This window comes from Schistocerca cancellata, chromosome 11 (genome assembly GCF_023864275.1).
Source record: "Schistocerca cancellata isolate TAMUIC-IGC-003103 chromosome 11, iqSchCanc2.1, whole genome shotgun sequence".
Classification (NCBI taxonomy): domain Eukaryota; kingdom Metazoa; phylum Arthropoda; class Insecta; order Orthoptera; family Acrididae; genus Schistocerca; species Schistocerca cancellata.
In genome coordinates this window covers 74,768,182-74,789,957 of record NC_064636.1, presented here as the reverse complement: position 1 = coordinate 74,789,957, position 21,776 = coordinate 74,768,182, and the positions used below count along the sequence as shown (strand labels likewise).

The following is a 21,776-nucleotide window of genomic DNA, read 5'->3' as shown; positions in this document are numbered from 1 at the left end:
TCCCCCCTCAACCCTCTCTCTCCTCCCCCCTCCCCCCTCAACCCTCTCTCTCCTCCCCCCTCCCCCCTCAACCCTCTCTCTCCCCCCCCTCCCCCCTCAACCCTCTCTCTCCCCCCCTCCCCCCTCAACCCTCTCTCTCCTCCCCCCTCCCCCCTTAACCCTCTCTCTCCTCCCCCCTCCCCCCCTCAACCCTCTCTCTCCTCCCCCCTTCCCCCCTCAACCCTCTCTCTCCTCCCCCCTTCCCCCCTCAACCCTCTCTCTCCTCCCCCTCCCCCCTCAACCCTCTCTTTCCTCCCCCCTCAACCCTCTCTCTCCTCCCCCCTCAACCCTCTCTCTCCTCCCCCCTCAACCCTCTCTCTCCTCCCCCCCTCCCCCCCTCAACCCTCTCTCTCCTCCCCCCTCCCCCCCTCAACCCTCTCTCTCCTCCCCCCTCCCCCCTCAACCCTCTCTCTCCTCCCCCCTCCACCCCTCAACCCTCTCTCTCCTCTCTCCTCACCCCCTCTCTCCTCTCTCCTCACTCCCTCTCTCCTCTCTCCTCACCCCCCTCTCTCCTCTCTCCTCACCCCCCTCTCTCCTCTCTCCTCACCCCCCTCTCTCCTCTCTCCTCACCCCCCTCTCTCCTCTCTCCTCACCCCCCTCTCTCCTCTCTCCTCACCCCCCTCTCTCCTCTCTCCTCACCCCCCTCTCTCCTCTCTCCTCACCCCCCTGTCTACCCTTCCCCCCACACACAGAGTGAATATTCTCTCCTTCTTTATGCAACCTTCATAGTCATTTCGGAGGGACTTCACCTTCCACCAGACTTTTCCGGTAAAAGAATAATATTACGTAGTATCAGGCACTGGTGGGTTAAACGTGGTCTATTATCTCAATTTCAAATTGGTTTAACTTCCAACTGACAATAATTTCTTGTAAGCAATAACAAGAACACACACTCATTACGGTTGAGTCAAATTCGATTGTGTTGTATATAGGTCTGTCTAGTCACTGAGTTCCAACATCACAGAAGTTTGCCACGGCACACTGCACAGCCGTGCAAACTCTGAGCTCCTGCCTGCTTTGATCTCACAAGCAGCCATCCGATGCTCCCAGAATATCTCCAACATAAATCATCATATCAATCCAAACAGAATCTAATTTCCTTTGACCTATAACTATTATTACATAAAATAGTCTTTCTCAATTCAGTTCTCAATCTTCTATAAACACACACACACACACACACACACACACACACACACACACACACACACACACACACACACACTCTGCACTGAAAGCTTAGCTACAAGTCTCTCTCTCTCTCTCTCTCTCTCTCTCTCCCCTCCCTCCCTCTCTTTTCCGCTGTCTACCACCCCCAATGTCTGAACTATGCTATGAATGGTTTCATTCACAATTTCCGTCCAGGACTTTGTAGTGTTGCCTCTTACTTTACTGTTATGTTTATTTTGTGGCAGGAGGCGAAGAAGATTGAAGAAGCAATGAAAAAGGAAAAAGAGAAGGCAGCCCAAAAACGGGAAGAAGACAAGAAGCGTAAAGAAGCTGAGAAGGAAAAGAAGAAAAAAGCAGAAGAAGCAAAGAAGAAAGAAGAGGAGGAGAAAAAGAAGTAAGTGGATCAGTAAATCCTTGCAGTGTTTGATAGACACTCAACTCGATAGTTGTGAATTGTTGCTATTATTCTTGACACTCACAGAAATTCGTTAACAAAAATCCATAGCACGCTGTTCTGTGCAAGTATGTCACATGGTATTTGTAATATTTTTAGTCTACTAGCAGCTTTGTTGAGATATTCCATGGGATTGCCAGGTGCAACCTTTCTCCTCGAAGTAGCAGGCCTGTGCTTTGAAAGTCTGAAGAAGGCATACTGTAATTACCTCAATCAGATGAAAGCCTGCCAACTCATTGTGTTAAAATTGTGATCAGCTTATGCATTAGCAGTGAATTATCTCCCTGATTAGTTGCCTGTGGTGTATCAAGACTTGTGTTTAACATCAGAATACTTTGAACAAGGTGGAGTACTAAAATTTTGTTTCTCTTATGCCAGTATTTCATTACCTTATGCTGTCTGTGTTGGGTTGTGCTGTGGTTTATAAACTGCAACTGTTTGACGTAAAAGATAAATTAAAACAATTATCTGTGCCAGTCACTTTTATATCCCTCCACGATGTGTTTTGAGGGCTTACATCCTCATTTTCTGGTGGATGCCTACATCTGTATTAGTCAGCCACAATATTATTGCACCTAGGAGTGAGGATGCTGCAGTTAGCTTGCACTTGAAGCTGATCAGAATGTGTTCCGTTGTTTTGGCGACCAGACAAGTTGCTCATGAAGCTGTCCGGACTTCCACAGTGCAAATAACAGGAGAAAAAAAATAGTATGTTTTCGTTTACTGTAACGTCATCACTTGTTTCCGATAATGGCCATGGGAGTTAAAGTGCAGTAATTTCACGATTGGGTAGTACCGTATCTGGGGCATTTGCGTTGTCCTTTAGTGTTTGTGCTACCTTTTCATGTATGTGCTGTCCTTTAGCGATGAATATTAATATTTGTAATGATCCTCTGTATTCTTTTTACTAGAACATTTTTCAAGTGATTTATTATCTTAAAAATTTGTAATTCGTGCACCGTGCTATAACAAGTGACAAATTTTTTGTAGTGAAATAAAGTTCAAAGCAAATAGCTTACGTACATATCCAGTACATCTACATCTACATCTACATCCGTACTCCGCAAGCCACCTGACGGTGTGTGGCGGAGGGTACCTTCAGTACCTCTATCGGTTCTCCCTTCTATTCCAGTCTCGTATTGTTCGTGGAAAGAAGGATTGTCGGTATGCCTCTGTGTGGGCTCTAATCTCTCTGATTTTATCCTCATGGTCTCTTTGCGAGATATACGTAGGAGGGAGCAATATACTGCTTGACTCTTCGGTGAAGGTATGTTCTCGAAACTTTGACAAAAGCCCGTACCGAGCTACTGAGCGTCTCTCCTGCAGAGTCTTCCACTGGAGTTTATCTATCATCTCCGTAACGCTTTCGCGATTACTAAATGATCCTGTAACGAAGTGCGCTGCTCTCCGTTGGATCTTCTCTATGTCTTGTATCAACCCTATCTGGTACGGATCCCACACTGCTGAGCAGTATTCAAGCAGTGGGCGAACAAGCGTACTGTAACCTACTTCCTTTGTTTTGGGATTGCATTTCCTTAGGATTCTTCCAATGAATCTCAGTCTGGCATCTGCTTTACCGACAATCAACATTATATGATCATTCCATTTTAAATCACTCCTAATGCGTACTCCCAGATAATTTATGGTATTAACTGCTTCCATCTGCTGACCTGCTATTTTGTAGCTAAATGATAAAGGATCTATCTTTCTGTGTATTCGCAGCACATTACACTTGTCTACATTGAGATTCAGTTGCCATTCCCTGCACCGTGCGTCAATTCGCTGCAGATCCTCCTGCATTTCAGTACAATTTTCCATTGTTACAACCTCTCAATACACCACAGCATCATCTGCAAAAAGCCTCAGTGAACTTCCGATGTCATCCACCAGGTCATTTATGTATATTGTGAACAGCAATGGTCCTATGACACTCCCCTGCGGCACACCTGAAATTACTCTTACTTCGGAAGACTTCTCTCCATTGAGAATAACATGCTGCGTCCTGTTATCTAGGAACTCCTCAATCCAATCACACAATTGGTCTGATAGTCCATATGCTCTTACTTTGTTCAATAAACGACTGTGGGGAACTGTATCGAACGCCTTGCGGAAGTCAAGAAACACGGCATCTACCTGGGAACCCGTGTCTATGGCCCTCTGAGTCTCGTGGACGAATAGCGCGAGCTGGGTTTCACATGACCGTCTTTTTCGAAACCCATGCTGATTCCTACAGAGTAGATTTCTAGTCTCCAGAAAAGTCATTATACTCGAACACAATACGTGTTCCAAAATTCTACAACTGATCGACGTTAGAGATATAGGTCTATAGTTCTGCACATCTGTTCGACGTCCCTTCTTGAAAACGGGGATGACCTGTGCCCTTTTCCAATCCTTTGGAACGCTACGCTCTTCTAGAGACCTACGGTACACCGCTGCAAGAAGGGGGGCAAGTTCCTTCGCGTACTCTGTGTAAAATTGAACTGGCATCCCATCAGGTCCAGAGGCCTTTCCTCTTTTGAGCGATTTTAATTGCTTCTCTATCCCTCTGTCATCTATTTCGATATCTACCATTTTGTCATCTGTGCGACAATCTAGAGAAGGAACTACAGTGCAATCTTCCTCTGTGAAACAACTTTGGAAAAAGACATTTAGTATCTCGGCCTTTATTCTGTCATCCTCTGTTTCAGTACCATTTTGGTCACAGAGTGTCTGGACATTTTGTTTTGATCCACCTACCGCTTTGACATAAGACCAAAATTTCTTAGGATTTTCTGCCAAGTCAGTACATAGAACTTTACTTTCGAATTCATTGAACGCCTCTCGCATAGCTCTCTTCACACTACATTTCGCTTCGCGTAATTTTTGTTTGTCTGCAAGGCTTTGGCTATGTTTATGTTTGCTGTGAAGTTCCCTTTGCTTCCGCAGCAGTTTTCTAACTCGGTTGTTGAGCCACGGTGGCTCTTTTCCATCTCTTACGATCTTGCTTGGCACATACTCATCTAACGCATATTGTACGATGGTTTTGAACTTTGTCCACTGATCCTCAACACTATCAGTACTTGAGACAAAACTTTTGTGTTGAGCCAACAGGTACTCTGAAATCTGCTTTTTGTCACTTTTTCTAAACAGAAAAATCTTCCTACCCTTTTTAATATTCCTATTTACGGCTGAAATCATCGATGCCGTAACCGCTTTATGATCACTGATTCCCTGTTCTGCGTTAACTTTTTCAAATAGTTCGGGTCTGTTTGTCACCAGAAGGTCTAATATGTTATCGCCACGAGTCGGTTCTCTGTTTAACTGCTCAAGGTAGTTTTCCGATAAAGCACTTAAAAAAAATTTCACTGGATTCTTTGTCCCTGCCACCCGTTATGAACGTCTGAGTCTCCCAGTCTATATCCGGCAAATTAAAATCTCCACCCAGAACTATAACATGGTGGGGAAATCTACTCGAAATATTTTCCAAATTATCCTTCAGGTGCTCAGCCACAACAGCTGCTGAGCCAGGGGGCCTATAGAGACATCCAATTACCATGTCTGAGCCTGCTTTAACCGCGACCTTCACCCAAATCATTTCACATTTCGGATCTCTGTCAATTTCCTTCGATACTATTGCACTTCTTATAGCTATAAACACGCCTCCCCCTTCACTGTTCAGCCTGTCTCTGCGGTATACATTCCAATCTGAGTTTAGGATTTCGTTACTGTTTACGTCTGGTTTCTGCCAACTTTCTGTCGCTAGTACTATATGGGCGTTGTGATCGTTTATTAATGAGAGCAGTTCTGGGACCTTTCTATAGACGCTCCTGCAGTTTACTATTAGCACATTAATATTGTTATTCCCTGTTGCATTTTGCCTACTCCTATCTTGCCGCGTCTCAGGAGGCGTCTTGTCGGGCCTAGGGAGGGGATTCTCTAACCTAAAAAACCCCCATGTGCACTCCACACGTACTCCGCTACCCTTGTAGCCGCTTCCGGCGTGTAGTGCACGCCTGACCTATTAAGGGGGACCCTACATTTCTCCACCCGATAGCGGAGGTCGAGAAATTTGCACCCCAGATCTCCGCAGAATCGTCTGAGCCTCTGGTTTAAGCCTTCCACTCGGCTCCAAACCAGAGGACCGCGATCGGTTCTGGGAACGATACTACAAATAGTTAGCTCTGATTCCACCCCGCGAGCGAGGCTTTCCGCCTTCACCAATTCCGCCAACCGCCTGTACGAACTGAGGATGACCTCTGAACCCAGACGGCAGGAGTCATTGGTGCCGACATGAGCAACAATTTGCAGTCGGGTGCACCCAGTGCTCTCTATCGCCGCCGGTAGGGCCTCCTCCACATCTCGGATGAGACCCCCCGGCAAGCAGACAGAGTGAACACTGGCCTTCTTCCCCGACCTTCTCGCTATTTCCCTAAGGGGCTCCATCACCCGCCTAACGTTGGAGCTCCCAATAACTAATAAACCCCTCCCCCCGTGTGCCTGCTCGGACCTTGCTGAAGGAGCAGCCACATGTCCCCTCACAGGCAGAGTGGGCGATGCCACACGGCCAGCCTCCACATTGACCTTCCGCCTCGTGCGCCGCGAACGCCGCTGAACCCGCCACTCCCCTTGGGGAGAGGGTGGCCCAACCGCGCCCGGTACCCGCGAAGATGTCTCGACAGCAGGGACAGTGGGTGAAGCATGTAACACCTGGGGTGTACCTTGCGACGCACCAGACTCCCCACTGCCGCTACACTCCGAGGCAGCAGCCTGAAGACGGCTGACCGCGGCCATCAACACGCTCAGCTGTTCGCGAACAGTGGCCAGCTCCTCCTGCGTCCGTACACAGCAGTCACACATCCTATCCATCCTAAGGAAACAATTTACTGAAGGGAGTTAATCAGCCTTTAACTAGACTGCTAATTCACTAAAGGCGGCTGCTTATTCACTAAACTGTGGTTGCTAGCCCCTTCTTGTAGAAAACAATGAAAATAGCACTACCTGTCTCTGGACTGTATTGAAAACAAACTCTAGCACTACTGGCACTATGGTTGACTACAGGGACTATCTCTTACTGTATTCAAAACAAACACGAAATCTATGGAACACTATTAAGAGCACTCTAAAAATAAAGCTTCCTAAAAGCAAATACACACGGAAGAAGAAGTGACAAGTAAGAAAAATACAGTTAATACTTAAATTAAGGTAGCTCGCTGCACAGCAGACGTGAAGCAGGCGGCAGTTACGACGACACTGACACTACTGGCACTATGGCTGACTAAAGGGTCTCTCTCTGACTGTATTCAAAACAAACACGAAATCTATGGAACACAATTAAGAGCACTCGAAAATTAAAGCTTCCTAAAAACAAATACACACGGAAGAAGAAGTGACAAGTAAGAAAAATACAGTTAATACTTAAATTAAGGTAGCTCGCTGCACAGCAGACGTGAAGCAGGCGGCAGTTACGACGACACTGACACTACTGGCACTATGGCTGACTAAAGGGACTCTCTCTGACTGTATTCAAAACAAACACGAAATCTATGGAACACTATTAAGAGCACTCGAAAATTAAAGCTTCCTAAAAGCAAATACACACGGAAGAAGAAGTGACAAGTAAGAAAAATACAGTTAATACTTAAATTAAGGTAGCTCGCTGCACAGCAGACGTGAAGCAGGCGGCAGTTACGACGACACTGACACTACTGGCACTATGGCTGACTAAAGGGACTCTCTCTGACTGTATTCAAAACAAACACGAAATCTATGGAACACTATTAAGAGCACTCTAAAAATAAAGCTTCCTAAAAGCAAATACACACGGAAGAAGAAGTGACAAGTAAGAAAAATACAGTTAATACTTAAATTAAGGTAGCTCGCTGCACAGTAGACGTGAAGCAGGCGGCAGTTGCGACGACACTGACACTACTGGCACTATGGCTGACTAAAGGGACTCTCTCTGACTGTATTCAAAACAAACACGAAATCTATGGAACACTATTAAGAGCACTCGAAAATTAAAGCTTCCTAAAAGCAAATACACACGGAAGAAGAAGTGACAAGTAAGAAAAATACAGTTAATACTTAAATTAAGGTAGCTCGCTGCACAGCAGACGTGGAGCAGGCGGCAGTTACGACGACAAATCTCTGAGCTGATCTAGTGATCCACCTGAAGATAAGGGTGTAAACCATAAAAACACATCAAGAAGGAAGATAAGTGACTGAAAGAGATAATTATTGTAATTCACCTTTTGAGTCCCCCCCCCCCCCCCACACCAATGTACCATGGATCTGCCCCCAGTGGGGAGTCAGACTTGCATGCCTCAGCAGTACAGATAGCCGTACTGTAGGAGCAACCACAATGGAGGGATATTGGTGTCCTTTGGTGTCAGAGATGGCAAAGGACTTGGAAGGGCAGTTAAACAGAATGGAAAATGTTAAATCAGGTGATGCTGAGGGAAATTCAATTAGTAAATGAGACTTAGTGTAGTAGATGAGTTTTGCTATTTGGGCAGCAAAATAATTGATGATGGTCCAGGTAGAGAGGATATAAAATGTTGACTGGCAATGGCAAGAATCATTTCTGAAGAAGATAAATTTGTTAACATCGAGTATAGTGTCAGGAACTCTTTTCTGAAAGCGTTTGTTTGGAGTTTAGCCTTGTATGGAAGTGAAATATGGGCTCCAAACAGTTTAAACAAGAAGAGAATAAAAGCTTTTTTAAATATGCCACTGCAAAATGCTGAAGATTAGATGGGTGGATTGCATAACTAATGAGGAGATACTGAATATAATTGAGGAGAAAAGAAATTTGTGGCACAATCTGGCTAGAAGAAGAGATTGGTTGGCAGGACACATTCTTAGACATCAAGAGCTCACTAATTTAGTACTGGTGGGTAGTGTGGGAGGGGGTAAAAATCATAGAGGGAGACAAAGTGGTGAATACAGTAAGCAGATTCAGAATTATGTAGGTTGTTAATTCTAGATGAAGAGGCTTCCACAGGACAGAGTAGCATGGGGAGCTGCATCAAACCAGTCTTAGGACTGAAGACCACGATGACGACAGGTATTTCTTATCCTCACTTGCACCCATGATAATAAATTCTGTAAACAAAGTCTTTTCACCTACTATATTGTGTAGTGAGATAAGTGTGTTTCATTCCCTTCTCTTATTTTCAGTTTCATGTGGCATGCTATATGTTTGTGTGTGTTTTTTAGATGCTAATGTCAGAAAATACTCTTCATTATTCATAAATTCACACACTCACATTCACTCATTCAGTGTCTGACATATATGTTAAAATTGTAATATGGTACACATGTGTCAAGGATGATTTGTGAGTGTGTGAATTTCTACTTAATAGGGAAGGCACAATCCCTGTAAGTAAATACACAAAAACTGCTATTTTCTAACATTACTGTCTAAAAATTCCAAGATTAAATTTTCAGATTGCAGCAAGACCTTAAAAATAGAGCTGCATAGCTACAAAAGCGAAACATTACTTATACAGACGCTGCTTATGATACTAACAAGTAACTGAATATTTTGAGAATTAGGAAATTCAGTCAGGGAAATTTGAACAAAGGGATACCAGCAATAATATAGAAACTCCAAATTACTAGTTTTGCTGAAACTTCCTGGCAGATTAAAACTGTGTACCGGACCGAGAGACGGACCCCCCTCCCCATGTGAAAAACTGACACTTCGTAGTGGTAACCTTTCAGCTTTTGTAGAGCAAAGTAATACCTGGTGATGAGACACTCTGGCTGTAATACCTCACTAAGGGTTATTACGATAGTTTCGTGGAAACTCTCATACTGTGCTCCAGCCATTCCTTATCACCAACCGTGCACTATATCTGAGATACAGATGACACTACTTCCCTTCATTAACAATTAATTATCAGTTGTAGGCTTCTTGATGTAGTACCGGAGCACCATCTGTATCTACCTAGCCTCATTCTTCTTACGTTACTACCCCTGTGTGGCAATTCTTCTGGAAAATCTGGAATCCTCAAGGAAATAAATCTTACATGGAAAAAATCATGGGAATCTTGGGGAATTTCTGTGCATTTCATAAAATCTTGGTGAATCCTGTGTTTTTAACCTAGAATTGAAATTTGATTTTGTCGAGTTTTATAAATCACAAATTTTAAAGTACTTGATATCTCAAGGTGTGTTATATGAATATTATCCCATATAAATTATCTGTGTTTAAAAACAGCAGTTAAACTATTGTTTATGGCTAGTATATCTCAAGTGAGAGGAAAGAAGGAAGAGTCATTATTGTGGTATGCCCTTCCCCCCCCACCCCCCTTTCCACTCACCTGTAATTAATTGGGGCTTCTTAACACCATCTTTCTCCTCACAACTGGAATTCTCAGGGAACATAACTTTTCGAGTTTTAATAGCCACCCTGTACACTTGTCGTGACCCTCTGACTCCCACAAGTGAGATGCCCGACTGACGGTCTACTAGAAGACTCGACCTCTGTCGCCGCTTTTTTCGGTGCCGCACTGCCCGTATGTGACACCGCCTGACGGGGCAGTCAGTTTGTGTACGTTAATACTGCGAGAGGTCCTATCGCACCGTTCGGATTCATTTTCAGTGTTACCTATCTACCCAGTCGAGTCTCCCGTATTGCGTCTCTGCTGAAAATTATACAGTGTGACGCGTCCACAGGCAGGAGGAGGAGGAGCGAACGAGGCAGCGGCGGCAAGAACAACAGGAGAAAGCACTGCGCAAGCTACAGGAACAGCAGGAGAAGGCGCGCCAGGCGGCAGCACTGCGGCCCGCGCCCTGGACTGCCACACCTGCGCCGCCCGCCGCCACTGTACAGCAGCCGCTCACCGAGATCCAGCGCCAGGAGCGGGAGCGCGAGAGGCAGTTGCAGCTGCAGCAGCAGCAGTTGCAACAACAGCAGCAGCAGCAGCAACAACAACAGCAGCAGCTGCAACAGCAACAGCAGGTGCGTAACGGGGCTGTGCTCGAGATTCGACAGCGTTTATTTTCTGTATCAGACTAACAGCCGATCGGAGAAAACTAATGAAATATAAGGTGGAATTGTTGTCTGGTACTTCACTCCCTGACAAAAAGAAGTGGAGATCCAGGAAAGGAGGAGGCGACAAATTGAAACACCATGAATCGAAAGGATATGTAATGTTACTTCAGCGATTACAGACTCGCGTCAAATTTACAAAGAACTTGCAGCACGAGAGCTCACTTTTCAGTACGACTTGCTCTCCCTCTCATCAGGATGCGCGCACTGATTCATTTGGGAAAGGGTGTGAGACAGCCACTGTATCCAGAATGAGATTTTCACTCTGCAGCGGAGTGTGTGCTGATATGAAACTTCCTGGCAGATTAAAACTGTGTGCTGACAGAGACTCGAACTCGGGACCTGTGCCTTTCGCGGGCAAGTTTCAGCCACTGTATCGTCTCTGCTCGCACCTCACAACTGTCGTACCTAGTCCTCGACATCAGAGATACTGGCCCCCAGAGCAGAGTTGACGTCAGAGCTGGTCCCAAATGTGTTCATTCATTGGCAGAGATCTTGCTGGTTGTGGGTGTAACTAAATTTTGTGCAGACGGTTTGAGACACGTGCCGCATGTGAACGAGCATTGTCTTGTCAACAAGTGGCACCACAATACTGTCACATTAGCAGTAGCACACAAATATGCAGGATATCTTTGTGCCTCCACTGAGTTACCACAATCATTACCGCCTGTGACGTGAAATCGTACTCGATGGCTCCCCACACTGTGATGTCGAAGGGTGACACTTCTGTATCTCTCCAGAACATTGCAAGAAGGGACCTCTCACCGAGTTGCAGCTGTACTCGCTGATGACGGCCGTCCGGGGTAGTGCAGAGCTACGATTCATCTCGGAACACGGCGTGAAACAATTCATCAGTAGTCCGTGGTTTCTGGTAACGGCACCATTCCGAGAGCAGCCATTTGTTGTGTTAATGGCGGTGTATGCGTGTGATGGTAATTCCTTAGTCCGGATGTATCTAGTGGAAGTGGGGTGTCACAAATGGAAGATGCAGGTGTGAAAGGGTTAAGAGATGATCTGTGGAAGATAATGTGGTCCTCCCAAATGGCGGTCAGATGTGATCACCCGGAATCTTTAGGTGAGTGTGCCTGTCCCCCATTTGCTGTACAGTCCGAACTCGAGCCTTGTCTCACCGGAAAGCCCCACAAATCTGTATGTTGCACAGTTTGACCAACCGACCAAATGGAGAACGACAATGAGACCCCCATCAAATTATGTAAAGTGCTTGTAATGCTAAGGTGCTGTAAAGTGCTTATAGTGCTAAGGTGCTGATAATGCTGTCTCGAATGAGTACATGATATCTGTGTCCTTCACAGTGATCACTTGGCATCTGACACTGTTCACTCCCCTGCTACTCTGCCAGGCCTAATAACAGTACTAATGAATTGTGGTGGCAATTCTACCTGACACTTTCTGTTGGGCATTGTACCGTATTTACTCGAATCTAAGCCGCACGTTTTTTCCTGTTTTTGTAATCCAGAAAACCGCCTGCGGCTTAGAATCGAGTGCAAAGTAAGCGGAAGTTCTGAAAAATGTTGGTAGGTGCCGCCACAACTAACTTCTGCCGTCTAAATGTCTAATATATGTAGCGCTACACAGGCATGCTTTGCAGGCACAAAGATAAATACTGGCGCCAAAACCTCTGCGTGAGTAAATAAATTTTTAAAAAAGGTGAAAGACGAGCTTTTTTCTCCGCCCCGAGTTTTGACCACTGCATTTTCATACATTATCCAACGAAGTAAATACAAATTTCGTATTGTTCATCTTCGAATGTAGCAACATTGCAATGTACTATGAAAATCCGACTGGCAAGACTATTTGGGATGTTTGTCAATACGGCCAACTCTTACGTTCTGAATTTTTTCCTACCTGTGAGAAGAGATGGTTCCTGACAGGAACTTTTATGAATTGTGAATCACATGCAGTATTCTCTTCACCATAAGAATAATACGAATATAAACATTTTGCCACGTATTCTTTCGTGTTTGCTGCTGTCTCATTTAAATCCTGTCTGCCTAATAAACTACGAAACTAGTGAGAAAACAGCAAATGCGGAAGAATAAACATATCATGTCATGTTTATATTCGTATTATTCTTATGCCTAATAGTGATACAGTCAGAAATGAAGCACGGCAACTGACTAGATTTTTAAATCTAAGATGACTCTAATTTCTGTGCGGAATGTAATGTACTAAAGAGGCATCTGCAAAGATTTTCAAACAGAGAAAAGTTTTCGCTAAACTCTCGTTCAGAACATCTATCATACGCAGTCTATTATTTGGTTCTTGTTGATCATTATCAAAGAAAGCAGCAGTGTAAGTAACAACAAACAGCAGTCTCTTGCCATTGTTTCGCTAATGAGACAATTCCTCTCTCCTTTTTTTTTTTTTTTTTTTTTTTTTTTTTTTTTTTTTTTTAAAAAATTGTAAGCGGCGGTAGTGTGCACAAAAGCAAGCCATGTCGCGAGCGGCGACAGGCCGTAAACACTCATTATCAGAATGCGACAAACAGTGCATGACAGTACAGTAATGCATTTTCAGCTTAGAGTGATGTAAACACCTATAACAAAGAAAACAGCACTTATCAGATCAAAGAAAAATAAGCAATCAATTCAAACCAGACGAAGCACGTGAAAAAGGAAGGGTACCCGTATAAATACGGACGGACCGCCTGACGCAAGCAATGGCCCAATGGCTACCTGGTGAAGCTTAACTGCTAAGCTTACAACTCGAACCAAACTACTGTAGCTGTATCATCATCATTCATTCGACCTAAATTGTGTCTCATATTACAATGGGCCAACATTGTTTCGATTTAGAGATGCGGCCTAAAACTTTTCTATCCCCCTGAAGTTCGAGTCTCAAATTTCAGGTGCGGCTTAGATTCGGGAATTTTTTTTTCCTTGATTTCGAGTCTCATTTCTCAGGTGCGGCTTAGATTCGAGTAAATACGGTATTTTCAGGTGGTGAACTGTGTAATATCGCCAACACACACACACACACACACACACACACACACACACACACACACACACACACACACACACTCTTGACAGCTTAGCATTGGGAATTAATGATTCCTTCCTCTTGGAAGAGAGATGAATAGATTGGGGGCTGTTGAGCTTAAGAAGGAAGTCATTCTGAGCCTAGAAGTGTGAGTGCAACTTTAGTGAGGACAAGGGTAGGCAGAGCTGATGGGGTGTACATCAGAGAGAGGGAGAGAGACAGGAGGTCGTATCCTGTTTCCCCCCACTGTGTCCTCGCCAGGGTAAGAGGATGTTTGTGGAAAGAACATATGTATTGAGATTAGTGTCTCCCTTAAACCGTGCTACCCACGTCTTCATTGTAGGTGGGCTCCTCTTGTCTAGGACTCCCCCTTCTTAAAGCCATACATTCAGTATTCAGAATCAGCCGTGAAATCAATACCAAATAGTACTTCATTTGTTTTTCCCGGATTAATGTTGATTTTTTTATACTTTTATTTTCAGAACTCTGCGTATTTTCAAAGCAGGCAGGTGATTTGTGGGATTTCTATTAACGTGTACGAACAAGTATTTACTCTGACAAAGTTGCTGTGATTGCCGTCCCGTATTGAAGAGGCACACTTTCCTTCAATGTAGCTCATCATGTGCAAATAAAAATAAAGTTCCAGACAGTACCTACACCTTTACATTCAATACGTGACCCTGTAACTTTTTAATCGAGAGTTTCATTCGTTAATAAGATGATGTGGGGATGCGTGTCACTCCTGAGGTAGTGCTGTTACAACAAGGGAATGCAAGAGAATGTACATAAAGTTTGGGAAGTAGGAGACAGGTACTGGCGGAAGGGAAGCTAAGGGTGGGTTGTGCTGTGCACAATTGCTTAGTAGGTAAGAGCATTGCCCACAAAAGGCAAAGGTTTTGTGCTCAATTCCTACAAGCACTTTTAACCTACCAGAAAATTTTTATACAGGACTACCTGTCTGATCAGCCTAAAGTGTTACCTTTCTTCTGTTCAATTTGACCAGTCTTCTTTTATTGGAAGTTCACTCTGGCTGCTGTAATTCCAGTACTGTTCATCTAGTCAGATGCGGGAAACTGACTAAACGTGACATCGAGGCTGGCCTGCACACCGGACCTGGTCATTAATCTGCTGGGCAGATTTGATCTGGAGCCGGCTTGCCTCCCTGAATCTCAGAAGCAGTATGCTAACATGTGCGATTATCTGTGCAGCTCAGCCAAAATAAATTTATGTAACTTGAAATAATGAGTTTTAAACTTCTTTCGTAAGGCTTCAGTTGTCAGGTTGGTTGTTAGTAGATCGCCATGTGTTCGTGTTTTCAGCTCTCCTGTTGAAAGCAGTACAGAGATTCCAGTTGGTACTCGCCACAGTCTGAGTGATGTATTCTGGTCTCAGTCTGCCCCTTGCGTTATTCTTTCCTCCTACCTCCTCAATGATACTCTTAATGACACCATCGTGTCTCGGCAGGTGCTCGACCTCTGTCTCCTTTCTCTGTCAAATAAGATTCCAAAGACACAGCTCCTCTTCCTCTGCTGTGGAAGGCAGAACTTCATTCAATATTTTGTCTACCCAGGCACATTCTGCACTAGCAATACATCTCCAAGGCCGTTATTTGGTGTTTTTCTGCTTCTCAGATTGTCCATGTTTTAGTTCCGTACAATAGAACACTCCAAACAGATATCTTTGAGGTATTTCCCGAGTGTTAGTGTAAGCGGCAGGATGGGAAAAGTTTCCCTTTCGTATTAAAAACAGCTTTTACCTGGTACGTTTAGCTTCCAGCACTATTCTTTGATCTTCCATCTGATGTAATGTAATCCCTATAAGTGAAGGATTCTCCCTTCACCAGCCATTCATTGTTAAGTGAACATTGAGAAACAGTGTTTTGTCTGCCCCTAACTAAGATTCCGTGTTTTTCAGATTTATTAATTTTCATGCCTTAGGAAGAGCTGAGGACGGTTTCCTTCTGGCCCAGCATCAGTTCTAATTATTCTGCATCTTCGCTTAATTTTGCTGCATTGTTAGCAAATCACAGGATGTCTGTTTTCTTACTATGGGCTATAATTCCTGCTATACCTTTTCTCTCACTTCAGCTACTGAGTGTTGTAAGCTATGTGTGTTGTTTCAGATGTATGCATTGGGCTTCTTACATTAACTCGTATTAAGAATTTGTCTTGCTGAACAAGTTCTTGTCTTTTTGTACTATTTATGAATAGCCATTCTACAAAATCTGCAGAGATTTTTTTCCATGTTGTTCACACATTGTGTGGAAATTGACATTTTACACAGAATAAGCTGAAGTTATTCATATGTGTTACACATGTTTCTCTGTATGTATGAAAGAAGCCATTTTCTATGATCATCAATCAGTGGTCAGAAGCTTTTGTGAGAAGTGCCCTTAGAGGCTTGCCTCACTATATAGGACAAGACTCATGTCTCTAACAATACAAAGTTTAAATTTGCCAATGTGATGGAGATTTGAGAGATAAGACAGGTGTATTCCATCTTTTTTGTGAGAGTATTCTTGTAATTGCTTCCAATATTTGAATGTGAGTGTTGCAGAACACCATTATTATTTGAGTATTGTGAAGTGCATAGGTTTTGTTCAAGTAAGGGAATGCTGGAAAATAATGCCACCAAATATTTTACATATAAATTCTCAAGTCTTTTCTAGATAAAATGCTTTATTAATATTCTGCATTATTATCCTTCATGTCTACATATTTATTTCTCAACAGTGTCGCACTGGCAACGAATACGCTTCTCCTGAGAGCCACTTTATTGGTACTATCACTGTAGAATGTTTGATTTTGTTTTTGTAGGCAGATGAAAAATGGATAGAGTGAAGTGTGGGACTGTATGGAGGATGATGGATGACATTGAACCCAAGGCATCAATTGTTGCAGATGTCTCAGCACTAGTGTGTGTGCTCTGGTGTTGTCATGTTGAAGGAGAGTGTGCTCCATGAGTGGATGAAGTGAGATGCAATAAATCAACTGATGTTGAGAACAGGTGAAAGATTCAGAGGTAGTACTTTTCATTGTGCCCTCCTACCTCTACTGATCATTCCCTTTCCCATTCCACTCACAAATGGAGTGAGGGGAAAAATGACTGTTCGTATTTCTCTGTACAGGCCCTGATTTCTCATATTTTTGCTCTTGCTCTCATGTGAAGTGTGTGTTAGGGGCAGTAGAATCATTGTGCAGTCAGGCGCAAATGGTGGTTCTCAAAATGTTGTCAACAGTTTTTTGTGGAAAGAATGCCATCTCCCTGCAGGGATTCCCATTTGAGTTCACAAAGCATCTCCGTGATGCTTGCAAATTGACTGAAGCTACCGGAAATAAATCTAACCACATGCCTCTGAATTAGTTTGATGTCTTCCTTTAACCCGACCTGGTGGTGAAGCCAAACACTCGTGTAGTATTCGAGAATAGTGTTCCGTACACCGTCTACTTAATAGACCAGCTACACTTCCCTGATATTCTCCCCATAAAATTGTAGCTGACCGTTTGCCTTCCCTACTACCGTCCTGATGTGCTCATTCAATTTGCTGTCACTTTGCAATATTATGCCTAGATATTTTATCCGTGTGACGTATGAAGCTGCACACCACAAATACTGTATTCGAACATTACTGGGTTGTTTCTTCTACGTGTCTACATTCACTTCCATTTTTGTACATTTAGAGCAATCTGACATTCATCATACAGAATAGAAATTCTGTCCAGGTCATCTTGTATCCTCCACCAGCACTCTAAGATGACACTTTCCTGTACACCAGCAAACTGCTGCAGATTGCTACTCACCCTGTCGGTCAGCTCATTTATGTATATAAGAGAGCAGTCCTGTTGCACTTCCTTGGGACACTCCTGACAATACCCTCGTCTCCGACGAGTGCTCGCCGTCGAGAACAGCACACTGGTTTCTATAACTTAAGAAGCGTTCGAGCCACTCACATATCTAACACCCTAATCTGTACACTTAGACCTTTGTTAACAGTCTGCAGTGGACAGAAGTTTTTCCGTCTCAACAAAACATATTTTCTCGGACCTCAGAATACAGAGAGAACATGTATTCACATTATATTTGATGTTACATTTCAGAATGCGAATGCAGCGGCACAGAACTCTGCAGGTGCGCAGACTGGCAACGGCAGCAGCGTGTTGGGAGGCCTACAGCTGCGGTGGGCGGAAGTGAAACCGCCGGTGCCCGCCGCAAAGTCGCTGACGGAAATTCAGCAGGAGGAGCAGGAGAACCTTGCCAAGGTTTGTGGGCTGTTTGTGTTCTGTGGGAGAAAGCAAGGGGTGTGAAATCAGCATAATGTGGAGCCTTTTTATGTGCTTTCCATGATAATATTTGTGTGTTTTGGGGAGGGGTGAGCTTAGCTGTGGAACATCTGGAACAATTTTGACCAAACTTGATACAGACGTGACTTGCTATTTGGAGACAATTACCATTTGAAATTACATCTGTTTATGAGGGTGTGAAAGTGGTGAGATGTTAAAAATAGTGAAAACAGTACATATTATTAGTGTTGATTTGATAGAAATTACAAACAGCTGTAACTATTTACTGCATATTGTCTTCAACCTTTCCCCTCTTACAATCATGTCTCTTGCTTTGTAGGATTCCATACTTCAATCAGTAAAAACTGAACTCTTATAGGATAACTTTGTTGCCTGTGTGTCTGTTAACACATCTTTTTTTCTCGGGAATGGATAGAGTTTTAAAGTTGAAATTTATGTTAAATGCTATGGTCGATGATCTCTTGGCAGTGTAAAAGAAGTAAGCTTCTAAGACAGTGCTATCAAATTTTATGATCATTTACGTCACATATTTTGATACTAGCAGACTCGCTCATCAAAACATGTAGATGAACTGTCTATATTTGTAATTAAGTTTGTACTGAACTCTCGGAGCACAAGTCCTACTTGCACTTCACTGCTCCCCCCCCCCCCCCCCCACGACGCCCCCATCCCCACTATTTATTTTAGCTCGTTGCGAATCTTTGACCATAGATAAATATGTGCTGAAGAACCAAAGAAACTGGAATAGGCATGCCTATTCAATTACAGAAGTATGGAAACAGGCAGAATATGGCACTGCGGTCAGCGACGCCTTATATAAGACAAGTGTCTGGCACCATTGTTAGATCGGTTACTACTGCTACAATGGCGGGCTATCAAGATTTGAGTGAGTTTGGATGTGGTGTTACAGTCTGTATACAAGCGAAGGGACACAGCATCTCTGAGGTAGCAATGAAGTATTTTCCTGTATGACCATTTCACGAGTGTACTGTGAATATCAGGAATCCGGTAAAACATCAAATCTCCAACATCGCTGTGGACGGAAAAAGATCCTGCAAGAACGGGACCAACAATGACAGAAGAGAATTGTTCAACATGACACAAGTACAACCCTTCCGCAGATTGCTGCGGATTTGAGTGATGGGCATTCAACATGTGTCAGCGTGCGAACTATTCAATGAAACATTGATATGCGCTTTCAGAGCTGAAGACCCAATAGTGTACCCTTGATGACTGCATGACACAAAGCTTTACACCTCGTCTGGGCCTGTCAACACTAACATTGGACTGTTGATGACTGCAAACATGTTGGCTGGTGGACAAATCTTGTTTCAAATTGTATCAAGCAGATGGACGTGAACGGTATGGATACCATCTCATGAATCCATGGACCCTGCATGTCAGTAGGGGACTGTTCAAGCTGGTGGAGGCTCTGTAATGGTGTGGGGTGTCTGCACTTGGACTGATAATCGACACCTGATACGTCTAGATATGACTCCGGCAGGTGACACGTATGTAAGCGTCCTGTCTGATCATCTGCCTCCAGTCATATCCATTGTGCATTACGATGGATTTGGGCAATCCCAGTAGGGCGATGCGACATCTCCCAGGTCCAGAATTGCTACAGGGTGGCTCCAGGAACACTTTTCTGTGTTTAAACCATTCTGTTGACCACCAAACTCCCCAGACATAAAAATTATTGAGCATATCTGTGATGCCTTACAACATGCTGTTCAGAAGAGATCTCCACCCACTCGTACTCTTATGGATTTATGGACAGCCCTGCAGGATTCATTGTTTTAGTTGCCTCCAGCACCACTTCAGACATCAGACATTCGTGACAAATAAATAAAAACAACTACTGCCATTCTTATGATTTTATTTTATTTTGTCACTACCAGTTTCAACACTTCAGTGCGTAACCTGGAGGCTTTTTTTTTTATGCAGTTGATGGTTGGAGTGCTGACAGATTATCTGCGTATCCAGTAATGCTGGCAACTGATGTGTTATGCATGGGGATCATATTGACCTATATCACATCGAAACCAGCCTGAAGATGATGCACTGAAGTGTTGAAACTGGTAGCGACAAAATAAAATAAAATTATAAAAATGGCTGTAGGTGTTTTTATTTTTCACGATAGTAAATGGTGGTCGTTTCAGATATCTCCTGCTAAAAGGATGGACATATAAAAACTTCAGACATTAGTCAAGTCTGTGCCATGTTGTGTTGCAACACTTCTGCTTGCTCGTGGGGGCTCTAAATGACATTAGACAGGGGTACCAGTTTCCTTTGCTCTTAAGTTTAAATCGCACATGGCCCTATATCGGCAGAGTCGAGGTTCAAAAGCAGCGTCTGTATCCCATGACGGAGCGCAAAAAGTAGAGTTTTTGTCATTACACACTATGTGAAGTGGAGCTTACATTGAACAGTTTTGCTCGATTACAAGTGGAATCGAGCATTGATTTTAATAATTAAATGAGTTGTTGTATTAGTATTTCCCAAGTAGTAGCACAACTACCCTAATTTTTAGCATTTTGACTGTGTGAAAAGGCAACTAACTAGTAAACATTGTATTCACAGGTGCAGTTTATTTATTTTTTAATTTATGTATTTAAAAAAAGAAACACATGGCAGAATTCCAAATCTGCTGTGATTTCTGCATTTGTTGCAGTGAGAGCCATTGAGTTCACTTCTTCTGCAAGAGCAGAAGTCGGTGTATCAGTTTGGCAGGAAGCATTTGTTTCTCTGATGATACCTAAACAATATGTGTGAAACCTTTTATGCTGTTATGAGAACTGGCGTCTGTTTCTATTCGTAATTTTCAGTTTTTACCCAAAATAAGTGTTTGATTTATGACCTTTGCTTAATCTGCTACAGGTACCAAGACTATATCAATAGGTATCAGAAGCATAATGTAATAGAAAACATTGGAAACGGAGAAAATTCTTGTAGATATTAATATTCTACCATGTTACTCTTAATCATTCATGGACCTAAAGATATGATGGACAATGTATTTTTACAAGATAAATATACGAATGGCCCTTATAATTCAATTTGTATTATTTAGACACTGCATCCGGTGATGCCTGTGGACTGAGGATGACACGGCAGCCGGTCGGTACCGTTGAGCCTTCATGGCCTGTGCGGGCGGAGTTTAGTTTAGACACAAATAAATACTCTGAAATAGATCATTATTCTCATCTACTTTGTAACCGTATAACCCCTTAGTTTCAACCATTAAGTACAGTGTCTTATTTCTTACTTCCTTTAACATTTGTAGGGGGATTCAGTGGTAATGACACAAACTTTCAGGGATGATGAAGACTAACAAATGTATCAGTTTCATGTAAGGGACCATGGTCTGGCAACGGTAGTTGAAAGTTATAAGTGAAAATCATTCTGGTATCTCTGGCGATGGAATGGAAGACTGTAGTGTAGGCAACTTTTACAGTTAGTGGTATGGACCAAAACAAAATGAAAATTTCTAGTAAACATGTGTTCTGAAGTATGTACGTGAAGAGTTATGACCATTTTCTCATATTCAGTACTGTGAGACACATCTTCTACTGCAAGGTCTATGCTTTCCATACTTTCGGAGGAGATATTATGGATCAAAACAAGAAAAAAGGCCAGTACATATGAGCTCAAAAATGCATACCTGAAGAACTGTGGACACTTCTTTTTAGAAGAGATGTGTTTCTCAGTAGTGAAGATAACAAGTGCTCATAATTCATAACATATCCATTTTAGAGCCCTTGTTTACTGG

At 43.2% G+C, this 21,776-nt stretch overlaps 1 protein-coding gene across 7 annotated transcripts in view; it reads left to right on the top strand.

Annotated features, from left to right (window-relative positions):
- The window catches only part of LOC126108973 (GRB10-interacting GYF protein 2), a 187,277-nt gene that overhangs the window by 124,696 nt on the left and 40,805 nt on the right, over positions 1–21,776 (top strand). For all 7 annotated transcript variants that reach the window (XM_049914372.1, XM_049914373.1, XM_049914374.1 and 4 more), the window contains 3 exons: positions 1,455–1,603; positions 10,325–10,610; positions 17,801–17,962. In XM_049914372.1, the coding sequence (XP_049770329.1) occupies positions 1,455–1,603; positions 10,325–10,610; positions 17,801–17,962 (597 nt within the window). The remainder of the gene's footprint in view (positions 1–1,454; positions 1,604–10,324; positions 10,611–17,800; positions 17,963–21,776) is intronic.